Genomic DNA, 13,045 nt, shown 5'->3' on the forward strand with positions numbered 1-13,045 from the left:
CATGTTAATCAGAGAGGGAAGGAGGAGCCAATGCACCATATTGTACAACTACATGTGCTCTGTGCATTGTGTTACACAACCTATTTTTTGTGCATTTACAGTCCATTGCCTAATGCAATTTGCCTAAAGGCCGGTTCACACTCAGCTCTCCCCTCCACAGCCTGGCGCACCAGCGAGCACTGGAGGGGTAGAGCAGAGTACATGAGTGACAGTTACTGCTCTGTGCTCAGATCTGAATGATCAGCACTCCTCGATCGCTCAGTTCTCAGTCTTAGAGGTGGCGAGGTATATATGTTTTTGTTTTTTTTACATTCCTGCACTTACATAGAAACATAGAAAAGTGACGGCAGAAGAGACTGGGTAGTCCATCAAGTCTGCCTGTGTTTTTATTTTTATACATGGGTTTTTTTTTTCGTTCACTTTAGTTAACAGCATAGATCTTTGTCCCAAGCATGTTTGAAGCCATTTACTGTTGACTGTTTTTGTCCTTTTGAAATCTAAAATGTTTTTGTACGATTTTTCAGTTCTTGTTAATATCAAACCAAAAGACATTGGTGAACTCTAGAACCCAAATTCTCTCCCACCTCAACATCAGACAGTCCATCTCCATTTGTCAGTACTAGGTCCAGGCTTCTGCTGCTGCTTGTAATAGCATTCCAGTTAATGTCAGGCATGTTTAACTACTTGCCGACCAGTCACGTTGACTGTACTGTGGCAAAGTGGCTCGATTCCGTCCAGCGACGTAGACCTACGTCGCTGGACTCCTCCCCTTGTGGGCGGCGCTCGCCGCCGGAGGCTCGCTCCCGCTGTATTCATTCACAGGGGGAGCCGGGCCAGGGGAGAAGCGGCGGTGATCACCGCCGCTCTTCCCCGATCGTCGGGGAATCGAGTGTGGAGATCCGCCCGCTTGTGTAAACAAAGCGGGCGGATCTCCTAAGTGAAAGACAGGGTCAGATTGCAGGATTCAGCATAGCTGAACCTGCGATCTGTCCCTGTGTCACTCAGTCACCTCCCCCCCACACACGTTAGTAAGCACCAGGCACACTTAACCCCTTGATCACCAATAAAAATTAACCCCTTCCCTGCCAGTGTCATTTTTACAGTAACAGTGCATATAAATAGCACTGATTACTGTAGTAATGTCACTGGTACCCCCAAAAGTGTCAAAAATGTCAGTCAGGGGTCCGATCTGTCCGCCGCAATGTCGCAGTCCCGCAAAAAAAAAATTGTTAAAAAAAAAAACACAAAAAATGACAGAAATCTTTCCCTTAGTTAGTAAACGCAATAACTTTTGCGCAAACCAATCAAAATACGCTGCTTGCGATTTTTTTTTTTTTTTTTTTTTTTTTTTTTACCAAAAATATGTAGCAGAAAACAAATTGGCCTAAAATGTTAAAAAATTTTACATTTTTTTTTTTTTTTTTTTTTTTTTTTTTGGGTTAATTTCATAAAAAAATTTGAAAAATATTGTTATTTTTTCAAAATTGTTGCTCTTTTTTTTGTTTATAGTGCAAAAAGTAAAAATCGCACAGGTGATCAAATACCACCAAAAGAAAGCTCTGTTTGTGGGAAAAAAGGACGTAAATTTTGTTTGGGTTGCATGACCGCGCAATTGTCAGTTAAAGTCGCACAGCGCCGAATCGCAAAAAGTGGCCTGGACGTAAGACACAGCAAAATCCTCCGGTGGTAAAGTGGTTAAAGTCACCCATAATAAAAAAAAAAAAAAAAAAAAAAAAAAACCTCTCCCTTTTTATTGAATCAGCAAGTTATCATAATCGTTAGTCTGTCCTGTGGGACTGTATACTCCACCAATTCTAAAGCCTGGTACACACTACAATTTTTTTTTTTTTTTTTCGAATAACACATCGGGTTGAAAAAAAAAAACTGTTGGCTCCAGTCGGAGATGCTGTACTGATGATCCGACATTAGTGCAGCGATCTCCCAGGCTGAGCTGTTGTGTTCTGACAAGGGGACAGCCCCCTCGCCAGAACACTCCATTCAGCGCTCTCTGCCATTGGCTGAGAGCGCTGATTGGGAGAGTCGGTCGGATGCTGGTTTTCCAGGAAGCATATCCAACAGAAGCTGGCTAGATCAACACACACACAGACCGAATGTCTGAATTCTTTGTTTTTTTTCGGCCCATTTGTACCCGGCTTAAAGTGGTTGTAAACTTAATTGATGAAATATTACGTAGGTACATATATCTTCAGTGTTTACTTATCTTTATCAGCATGATAACTTCTGACAAGCTCTCTGACACACAAGATAAAAGCAGCTGAAAATGTGTGTTGGGGAGGGTGCTTAGAGATAAGCAGAAAGCTTGTCTATTCACACTGGAGCTCTACGAGTTTCTTCATTCCTCAGGGGGGGTGCCTTTCCTCCAATCAGCTCACACACAGTGTTAGCCCAGACTCAACACCCACTGCTGGAAGAGGAAACAAGATTTCTAACAGGAGCTGCACTTTCTAAAGAGAGTGTAGAGGGCTGAAGACAGCAGATATGTATGTAAAACGTATGTAGGGAGATTTGTTTCATCTCTGTGTATCATCGGAGGCTGTTCGCTTAACTGGGTATATGTGAGGGTTTATATCCACTTTAGGGGAAGATCCTTTTCTAGTTGGAAGGCAGACCCAAAGGGTTTTGAGTATTTAATTGTTTTTTTGAATTAATGTTAGGGTTATGCTATTTTTGACATGTATGGCAACTCCACCTTTCCCTCTAGTTATTTCCCAGTCATTTGAATCCTTGAACCATGCCTCCATATTTTAAACAAGGTCCAAGTTGTCCCTAGACATAAAAGCTGTCCGCTTACTAAGCTTGTTGACTAAACTACTAGCATTAATGCACATGACAAACACTTGTATACTAATTTTTCTTCTCACTGATTACATCTCTGCCCCCATTTCTCAGTTTAAATGCTTGTCCAAAAAATTCCTAAATTCCATACGAAGAAGCCCAGTGCCCTTGACTGAGGGATGCAGACCATCTCTCTTGTACAGCTCCATGTCAGACCACCGGATAGCATCATGACTAACATAACCAAAACCTTCAGCTTTGCACCAATAGAGTTTACTTGATTGGAAAACTGTAATATAGTAAACTTCTGTTTTATTTTTATTTTTTTACCATGTTAACCCTTCCCCAATTCTCCTGGGTGTGATTGGATGATGTTTTTTGTCTGAGATCATAGTGTATGAGGGCAGTTTTGGAGGTAATAAAGGGTGTGGTACACACAGGGGTGGCATCCATTCTGCTAATCCTGCCGTATTAAGCAATGCACATATCCAGAACACTGTGCGTTTAGCTGCAGGCAGTTATTCTATATAATAACCCAGACTGCAATACGTAGCGCTACTGAGTGAAGATTAGAGTCCCAGAGCTTGCAAGCATTTACAAAAGTAGGACAGCGAGGGCATTTCCCAAATCATGATTTGACAGATTCCATCTGCAGAAAAAGAAAGTTTCCCTGTAGTTACACATTATCACAATGTTTGAGGATGTTGCATAACGCAGATTCTTTGTCATAGGGCCTCAGATTTGGAAAACCACAAAACATGTGTACATACACTCATTGCTGAAAGAATTAAAGGTGCCTTTTTGTAGTTCATATAAGAAACTGTGGCAGCTATTTGCAGTCCAGAATTTAGGTAAAGAAATGTAATTGAAAGCTATGGCCATAATTAATTAGTAATGACATGGGGCACATACTCCTGTTTTCAATGGCTTTTTTTAAATTCATTTAGACCTGTATAATCTACTTATTTTGCATCCACTTGACAAGTATGATTGCAAACCTTTTCTTTTCCAATAAAATGTGTACTTTATCGCTTTCTATCTGTCGCTCTTTTAGCCTTACACACACAGAGCACCATGATGAAACAGATTGTGGACAGAGCAAGGCAGGCATTTAACACCGGAAAAACACGCTCATTGGATTTCCGTATTCAGCAGCTCCAGGCTTTCAAACGGATGATCAATGAAAATGATGCTGAGATTCGGAAAGCCCTAATTGCAGACTTGCACAAGGTATGTGGTTTAATTTACTGTCCACCATCATAATGCATAGCAGTGATGACTTTTGCCTAACCGTTTTTGTTCCTGTTCATGCGATGTTAATGTTTGGAGCTTATTACATTTCAATTTTGCATTCCTGTACGGTTAAAGGCACCTGCAGATATCCCCATCACACTCTTAAAAATAATGGTTCAGAGAATATTGTGCCATGCCCACAGCCAATCAGATCATGTAGTCAGACAAGTAGGTAATTCTGATTAGTTGCTTCCATATATTTTTTCCTTTCCTTCTTGAAGAAATGAAGGGAAAATCCCCTCATAAATGGGGATGCAACGTACAAGAAATGCCTGATAGAAGTTCTAAAGCCACCCATAAACAGTTTGAATCTCTGCCAGTTCAGCAGGAACCAGCCGAGATTCAAACCATGTATGGACAAGCTGATTGTACCCGATCTATTAACTTGGGTACAACCAGCCAGTCGGATTTTACATGCGTTTATTGCCAGCAGCTAGCAACAATTGCCGTGTTCTCCTGGCAGGGATGGCTTCCCCAGCCTCCTGCCGAGAGAACACAGTGGCTAAGCGGGAGAGATTCCCCGTAAACACTGAACCTTGGTTGCAGGAAAGAAAATTGCTCCGTCTATGGCCAGCATAAAGCTGAGCATACATGTATAGATTTATTTTGTTCAGCCTGCGGCCTGAACAAAATAAATCTTTCAGATTCCTTCATCCACAGCATGGGTGGACAAGTTTTCTTCTGTGGGCTATTGTACTCTGATTGGATGCAAGTACTGTTCGGTTTACTATTTTCCACCCAGCTCCTTTGATTTGTTTTGGAGACAGTGCCACCCATTGATTGAATATTGCCCAGTACATCAGGAGCAGACCAGCTTTAGTCTTTCTAGACTTTAACACAAATACATTTGGACTTGAGGTTTGCCTTAGAGCCTGTGACGTGCTTATGAAGGGGACAACCAACAGGTTCACTTTATTTGGAAGCCACACCAGCTGCTTATACATTTCTTCTCTTCACTCGCCCGCCACTCTCATTGGCTAAAAGGAAGTGAAGAGAGTTTGGTCTTGTGTAACTTCAAGTCCTTATTGGCAGTTACATGAGTGCTCTCTTCCCATCTGTGTAGGTGCAAGGTTCTAAGCACCAGCACTGGCAGGGCAGCCATCAGGGGGGGACAGCCCATTCACATGTAGGGGGCCCGGGCATTCCAAGGGGCCCAGGCCCCAACCAACGACACCGAGTTGTTGCTGCTGTAGTAACTAGCAGTTGCTAAAGCAGGGCAGCTGCAGAGTAAGCCGATGCAGCTGAAGGGATGTCTCTTTGCTGGATTGCGCTGTCTCTTTGCTGAAAATATAAGGCTGTCTCTTTACTGGATTGGGATGTCTCTTTGCTGAATATATGAGGCTGTCTCTTTACTGGATTGGGATGTCTTTTTGCTGAATATATGGGGATGTCTCTTTGCTGGCTTGGATTTATTTTCATTTATTAAGTTGTAAGAGAGTGTTAAAATAGAAGTGGGTGCACTGAAGGACTCGGTTGGATGGCCAGTGGGTGGATTCTGTGGGACGGCCAGAGGGTGGGCCCTGAGAAATGTTGGTGGTCAGGCCCGGAGGGGCCCAGGCCTAAAGCTGTGTAAGGGGCCCTAAAATTTCTGATGGCGGCCCTGAGCACTGGCATGTAGGAGGAAAGTGGAGTGTGTCACATGCTCCCCATACCTGAAAGTATTGAGTATTTCTGTAAGCGCCTGGTGGCTAAACTGAGCATTAAGCCAGTGCAGGGAAGCTAAGTGAGCTGGTTTCCATAAGTGAACTTGTTCTTGAAAAGATATCTAAACACTGTGTTAAGTGACTGCGCCTCACTTCACAAGAACACTTGAATATCTGTAGTCTAATACTGTATATCGTGCTATAGAAATCTAGACAAGGATGTAAGTCATTGTTGCTGTTGCTTGAATGTTCGATAAATTGTTTATGTATGACGTGCTTCTTTTTATATTGATATAATAGCTCTGTGTTTCCTTTGCTGTGTTTGTAGCCTCTACATTTTGGCTCTTTAACTGCTTAACCACCTTAAGACCAAGCCTATTTTTGACACTTGGTGTTTACATCTAAAATCATGTTTTTTTGCTAGAAAACTACTTGGAACCCCCAAACATTATATATATATATATATATATATATATATATATATATATATATATATATATATATATATATATATATATATATATATATATATATATATATATATAATTTTTTTAGCAGAGACCCTAGAGAATAAAGTGGAGATCATTGCAATATTTTTTATCACACCATATTTGCGCAGCGGTCTTCCAAACACAATTATTTTTTGGAAAAAATTCACTTTTTTTAATTAAAAAATAAGAAAACAGTAAAGTTAGGCTATTTTTTTCCATAATGTAGAAGATAATATGACGCCGAGTAAATAGATACCCAACATGTCATGCTTCAAAATTGTGCACGCTCGCGGAATGGCGACAAACTTTGATACTTAAAAATCCCCATAGACGACACTTTAAAAATTTCTACAGGCTACCAACTTAGAGTTACAGAGGAGGTCTAGGGCTCAAATTATTTGGATAATTTTTATTCCTATTGCAAGGAATGTAAGCATCCCTTATAATAGAAATAGGCATGACAGGACCTCTTTATTGTGAGATCTGGGGTCAAAAAGACCTCAGACCTCACAACTACACTAAAAAAAGAAAAAAAAATGGTTAAAAAAAATCGGCTCTTTAAACTGGTTGCTAGGCAACGACGTTTGACATCACTGTGGTCCTTCAAGACCATAGAGTCGAGGGAGGGCCATCTTGCCCTCAATCGACTTCCTGTCTAAAAGGATCTGGGACCGGGTCGCTTTCCCCGCTGGCGCACCTCTTCCGCCGCACCGTAAGGGTGATTTTTTTTTTTTTTTTAGCACTGATCACTGTATTGGCATCACTGGTCCACAAAAAGTGTCAGATTTATCCGCCGCAATGTCACAGTCCAACTAAAAAAATGCTAATCCCCGCCATTACTAATAAAAAATATCGAAGCTCCTAAATCTAGCCCATAGAACTAGGAATTTCCAATCAATATACGCTTATTGGGATTTTTTTTTACAAAAGAAATTTATGGCAGAATACATATTGGGCTAAATTTATGACAAAATTTGATTTTTTTAAATTTTTTTTATTGGACGTGTTTTATAGCAGCAAGTACAAAATATTTATTATTTTTTTCAAAATTGACTATCTTTTTTTTGTTTATAGGGTAAGAAAAAAAACTCGCAGAGGTGATCAAATACCACCAAAAGAAAGCTCTATTTGTGGGTAAAAAAAAGGCATTTTATTTGGGTACAGTGTCGCACGACTGCCTAATTGTCAGTTAAAGTAACACAGTGCCGTATTGCAAAAAATGGCCTGGTCAGAAAGGAGGTAAAACCTTCCAGAACTGAAGTGGTTAATAGAAGACAGAAGCAATGTTCCTGCTAAATCCCTGCAGCAGGAGTAGCAAAATGTGGCTTAGGCCCCTTTCGTTTTTCTCAGCGGTGGATCGATCCGCCGATCCCCGCTGAGCAGGCGGATGGCAGCTATGTCTCCGCACTGTGTGCGGAGACATAGCTGTCAGGTCCCGCTGTTCTCTATGGGGGAATCGGATGAGAACGGACCGTCTGCTTTCTCATCCGATCCCACCCGATCCGCTCCGCCAGATGGATGGAAAATAGGGTTTCCATTCTTCCAGATTTGACAGACAGGATCCGATCGGATGTCAGCGGACATATCTCCACTGACATCCGATGCCCCATAGAGATCCGCCGATCCCCGCTGAGCAGGCGGATGGCAGCTGTGTCTCTGCACTATGTGCGGAGACAGAGCTGTTAGGTCCCGCTGTTCTCTATGGAAGAATTAAATGAGAACGGACTGCCTACTCATTCTCATCCGATCCCATCCGATCCGCCAGACGGATGGAAAATAGGGTTTCCATCCGTCCGGATTTGACGGACAGGATCGGATGTCAGCGGACATGTCTCCACTGACATCCGGTGCCCCATAGAGATCCGCCGATCCCCGCTGAGCAGGCGGATGGCAGCTGTGTCTCCGCACTGTGTGCGGAGACAGAGCTGTCAGGTCCCGCTGTTCTCTATGAGGGAATCGGATGAGAAAGGACCGCCAGATCCGGTCCGCCAGACGGATGGAAAATAGGTGGAAAATAGGGTTTCCATCCGTCCGGATTTGACGGACCGGATCGGATGTCAGCAGACATGTCTCCACTGACATCCGATGCCCCATAGAGATGCATGGGGCATCCGTTCAGATCTGCCTGAAAACTGACTAAACGGTCCGCAAGTGTGAAAGGGACCTTCGAGATAGAAGTTGTGTGTACATGGTAATTCGGTTTACTTTGTGTTGTCTCTGGTGTTTTGGATCAATGGATTAAAAGTCATAATTGTGTAATTTTACTAACCTAAGCAAGTTAAGTAGAATACCATGATTTTACTATGGCAAAATTCCAACCAGAAAGAAAGGTAATGGCAAAATTCCAACCAGAAAGAATAAATATCACCTAGCAGTAATATACTGTACTACAGGCACCACTGAATCATAGCAGAATGTGTCATACCTGTACTCTGATCTTTTGAGCCCTAGCAATCTGTCATAGGTCAAGGTTAGCTTTGTTACAAATCCTTGCATCAGGATTTGAAGATTGAGAGGTACCACTGTAGTAAAGCCCTAAAACCATGGGACCCTGCATATTAATGGGAATAATTACCAGGGTACATTGGTGTTTGGAAAAACTACAGTTAAAATAAAACAGTGCCTACCAATGTTCAGCACTCTCTAAATTATTGATAACCGTAAGCCTCACACTAAATACTAGAAAGCACCATCAATCCTAAATAAACTCTTAAAGTGTATGCCTTGCCAATGCTTCTTCTTCTTCTTCTTTTTTTTCTTCCTTTTTTTTTTTTTTCTTTTTTTTTTTTTCTTTTTTTTTTCTTTCTATCTGGTAAATTTCTTTATCTAATCTAGTTTAAATGATGGACAATAATTAAGGCCGTACGTGCTAAACAGTATTTTTTTTTTTCTGTTTTTCTAGAATGAAATAAGTGCCTACTCCTATGAAATAATGGGGCTCTTGGGTGAAATTGAAATGGCTATTGACAATCTTCCTGAATGGGCAGCACCCCAACATGTCAAAAAGAATTTAATGACCATGTCCGATGATGTGTTCATCAACTTTGAGCCCCTTGGTGTTGTCCTGGTCATTGGAGCTTGGAATTACCCACTAGTGGTTTGCTTGCAGCCTGTGGTGGGCGCCATTGCAGCAGGTACAGACATGTTGTGTGTGGTGGTGGTCACCTTCTAGACACCATTTTACATATATCGTAGTACATCGATTCAGAGAGAAAACTGCGAGTGGGATCTTTTATTTTGGAACTGATAAATTCGTTTTGCAAATCTTTTTGTAAATGAAAAGTGCTCTATGTATTTGTGTGAGTGTGTACATGATATAAAATACTATTTGTTTTCCCTACCCTTTTTAGGTAATGCTGTGGTGATCAAACCTTCTGAAGTCAGTGAACACACAGCCAAACTGTTGGAGAAAATTATCCCTCGGTACTTGGATAAGGTATGTCTTTATATGTTTTTGTTAACCATGGGTTTTCAGTTTTGAAAATTGTGCACCGTTTTGCTATGCCCACAATGCCTTGGTTAGTTTCTTGCAGCTGAACCCATGCCTCCTGAATGAAAGGATGGTGATAGAAAAGATTTAAGCCAGCGAAGATGGCAAACTGCTTTTCACTGAAGTGCATTCTTTAAAAACCATGCATGTTTTGTAGCATGGCTCCACGTGTGTCTTTTTAGGCTCATAGGAATGAATAGGACACATCACACGTTGTTCATCTTTTTTGCTCTTTTATCACATCTGAACCATGGATATGTTCAAACATATGGCTTTGAGTTAGTCTAAGAGCTTTCTACCTTAGTGCATTCCCTGCATTATGTTAAAAAAAAATCCACACAAACTGTACCCCAAACACTTACCTCAGCCTGACAGTGCAGGTCTACTTTTTTCACTTCCTGGTCTCACAGGACACTGCTCTCACTGATACACAGCAAGGGTTGCAGACATCTAACACACCCAGGAGTGCTGGGTGTGGAGGTTTTGTCATCCATCTGCTTTGCACTACAAGAAAGCAATTGATTATATGTAAGTATTACGTGTTGTTTTTTTTTTTTTTTTTTTTTGTTTTTTTTTTTTAAGTCTAGCAGTGAGTTTCTCATTAGGTAGGGTCCAGGGCATTACAGTTTTGACCTCCAGAGACAGGTAGACAGGTCAAGGGCCATGCTTCATGATGACCTGCTTCATGTCTTTTAGGATATGAATCATGAAAGTAAACTGAGATTTAGTCAGTCCCTCTGGTTTTTGGTTGAGGAGGGCCCTCAGGAGGTTCAGCAGCACCGTTTGGCAAAAAAAGGGTTTGAAGCAGATCATATATCTTTCGCCAATTTCATTGAACTACAGGGCAGGTCCACCAGGTATGAATAAAAATGCCTGCCTCCGAGCAGCCACGGAAGCAGCGAGTGGAAGTGTTAGCATTAACCTCAGCTCTTTAACAGGTTCTAAATGCCAGGCGGGTGGAGGTGGGCATTCCAATCCTGTGAACGCTGTGATTGGCAGTCAGAAAGTTCTTGATTGCAAGTATGCATCGGGAGCTTTCCAGTATCTGCCCATTACTGTGCTGAGCTGGGAGCCATGTACCACCGAAGTAGTACTTTGTAGTTAGTTTCTGCCTCTGCAGTGTTGAGTGAACAAGATTTTGAGGTAGTAGCCCAAATTAGATCACAATGTTCTGGATTGAGGTGTACGTGGAGGTCTCACTTGCTAGCATGACATTTTTGGGCATCCCAGTCTTAGTCTGTAGGGTTCAATATTGAGTTGGCCCATGCTTTGCAGCTATAACAGCTTCTACTCTTCTGGGAAGTCTGTCCACAAGGTTTAGGAGTGTGTCTATTAGAATGTTTGACCATTCTTCCAGAAGCGCAGTTGTGAGGTCAGGCACTGATATGCACAAGAAGGCCTGCCTTGTAGTCTCTGCTCTAATTCATCCCAAAGGTGTTCTATCGGGGTCAGGAATCTGTGCAGGCCAGTCATGTTCCTCCACCCCAAACTCGCTCATTCATGTCTTTTATGGACCTTACTTTGTGCACTGGTCCAATTGGTGGAGGGGCGATTATGGTGTGGGGTTGTTTTGTAGGGGTTGGGCTTGGCCCCTTAGTTCCAGTGAAGGGAACTCTTAAGACGTCAGCATACCAAGACATTTTGGACAATTTCATGCTCCCAACTTTGGCCCCTTCCTGTTCCAACATACCTGCGCATCAGTGCACAAACAAGGTCCATAAAGACATGGATGAGAGAGTTTGGGGAGGAGGAACTTGACTGGCCTGCACCTCAACCCAACAGAACACCATTGAGATGAATTAGAGCGGAGACTGCGATCCAGGCTTTCATGTCCACATCAGTGCCTGACCTCACAAATGTGCTTCTGGAAGAATGGTCAAACATTCCTGTGGACAGCCTTCCCAGAAGAGTTAAAGCTGTTATAGTTGCAAAGGGTGGGCCAACTTAGTATTGAACCCTAGGAACTAAGACCGGGATGCCATTAAAGTTCACGTGTGTGTAACGGCAGGCGTCCCAACACCTTTGCTAATATAGTGTATGTGTTTGGAGGGGGATTTGGACTGTGAGGGTGGGGAATTTTTCCATTTTCGTTTGGTGAGAATTTTAACTTGCAGAAGGAATTTATGCTTGGGAATGAGCGTGTTAATTAGTGCTGTTTTTTTTTTTTTTTTTGGGGGGGGGGGGGGGGGGAGGCTGACGCTTTAGAATTCTCTGCCTCCTGAAATGTAAATCTGGCTCTCAGGCTCCCTCAAGGATTGCAGTCGACATCATGTAGTATTTAACCTGCAAGTATGTAACTAGTTCAGTTGGAGGATCCTTGGAGGTCAGCGAAGGATTTTAAATCTCTGGGGTCAACAGAGAATGAAGGTGTGTCGTCTTTGATGTAATCCAGTGTTTGAAAACCCCCAGGAAATCAAATGCTGGAGGAAAGGAAGGGTTGCGGATGATAAACACCAGCGGTAAATGAGGTGACTGCAGCAAGTGTCAAGTAAAGGGGGTTTAGTAACAAATGTCGATCCTGGGGATGTAGCCACAGCAGATTATGAATTGGAGTGCACAGTCCACTGCTTCCAGATCAACCCAGAGTGGGGTCTCAAAACATGCATGATATTTAGTTGTGCAGCTTGGTGGTAGTAACGCAAGATGTTAAGGATGCCTAATCCTCCTTTCAGTTTGGTGTGGTACATATCTTGCTTAGAAGTTCTTGGTCGCCAGCCCTGCAAAATAAAGTGCATCACTGGAGTCTAGATGGAGCGTCGCACAGAGGAGGAAATCAAAATTAGAAAGACTCTGAATACGTATAACAGTTTGGATAGGAATGTAATTTTTATGGCCTTAATATGCCCCAGCCAGGACAGGTCATGATTGGATTAGTTCTGCAAGAGAGTTTTTAAGTTTCTGGAGGAGTGGGGGATAGTTGGCTTCGAAGAGAGTGGAATAGTTATCCATCAGGTGGACTCCCAGGTATTAGCATTTATAGCCTCCCATTGATGTTGAATGGTTTTAACTTGTGCAGGGGAACGAGACATTTAGTACTTTTGACTTTGCCTAATTAACCTACATGCCTGAGCGTGAGCCAGACTGCATTATTGTTTAATATTTGAAATGGGCAACAGGGTCCCTTTAAGCATACAGCAGGAGGATAGATCTCTTGTATGGTCTTTCTGCAGCAGAGCTCATGGGAACAGTCGCACCTCAGCACAGCACCCTCACTGTCCATGGGCTTAGTCATATGTCTTTATTTGGATGAAGATTTTATAGACGCAATTCCCCTGACATTTCTTAAATTCTTGGCGGTTCTTTGCCCTGTTTGGAACAAAAAATATCCCCAA

At 42.3% G+C, this 13,045-nt stretch overlaps 1 protein-coding gene across 2 annotated transcripts in view; it reads left to right on the forward strand.

The window, feature by feature from the left end:
- The first annotated feature begins 3,860 nt into the window (after positions 1-3,860).
- The window catches only part of ALDH3A2 (aldehyde dehydrogenase 3 family member A2), a 61,719-nt gene continuing 52,534 nt past the window's right edge, over positions 3,861-13,045 (forward strand). For both annotated transcript variants that reach the window (XM_082247081.1, XM_082247082.1), the window contains exons 1-3: positions 3,861-4,026; positions 9,126-9,357; positions 9,574-9,659. In XM_082247081.1, the coding sequence (XP_082103207.1) occupies positions 3,871-4,026; positions 9,126-9,357; positions 9,574-9,659 (474 nt within the window). In that variant the 5' untranslated portion in view covers positions 3,861-3,870. The remainder of the gene's footprint in view (positions 4,027-9,125; positions 9,358-9,573; positions 9,660-13,045) is intronic.

Source organism: Pelophylax lessonae (assembly GCF_965119305.1).
Source record: "Pelophylax lessonae genome assembly, chromosome: 2".
Taxonomy (NCBI): Eukaryota; Metazoa; Chordata; class Amphibia; order Anura; family Ranidae; genus Pelophylax; species Pelophylax lessonae.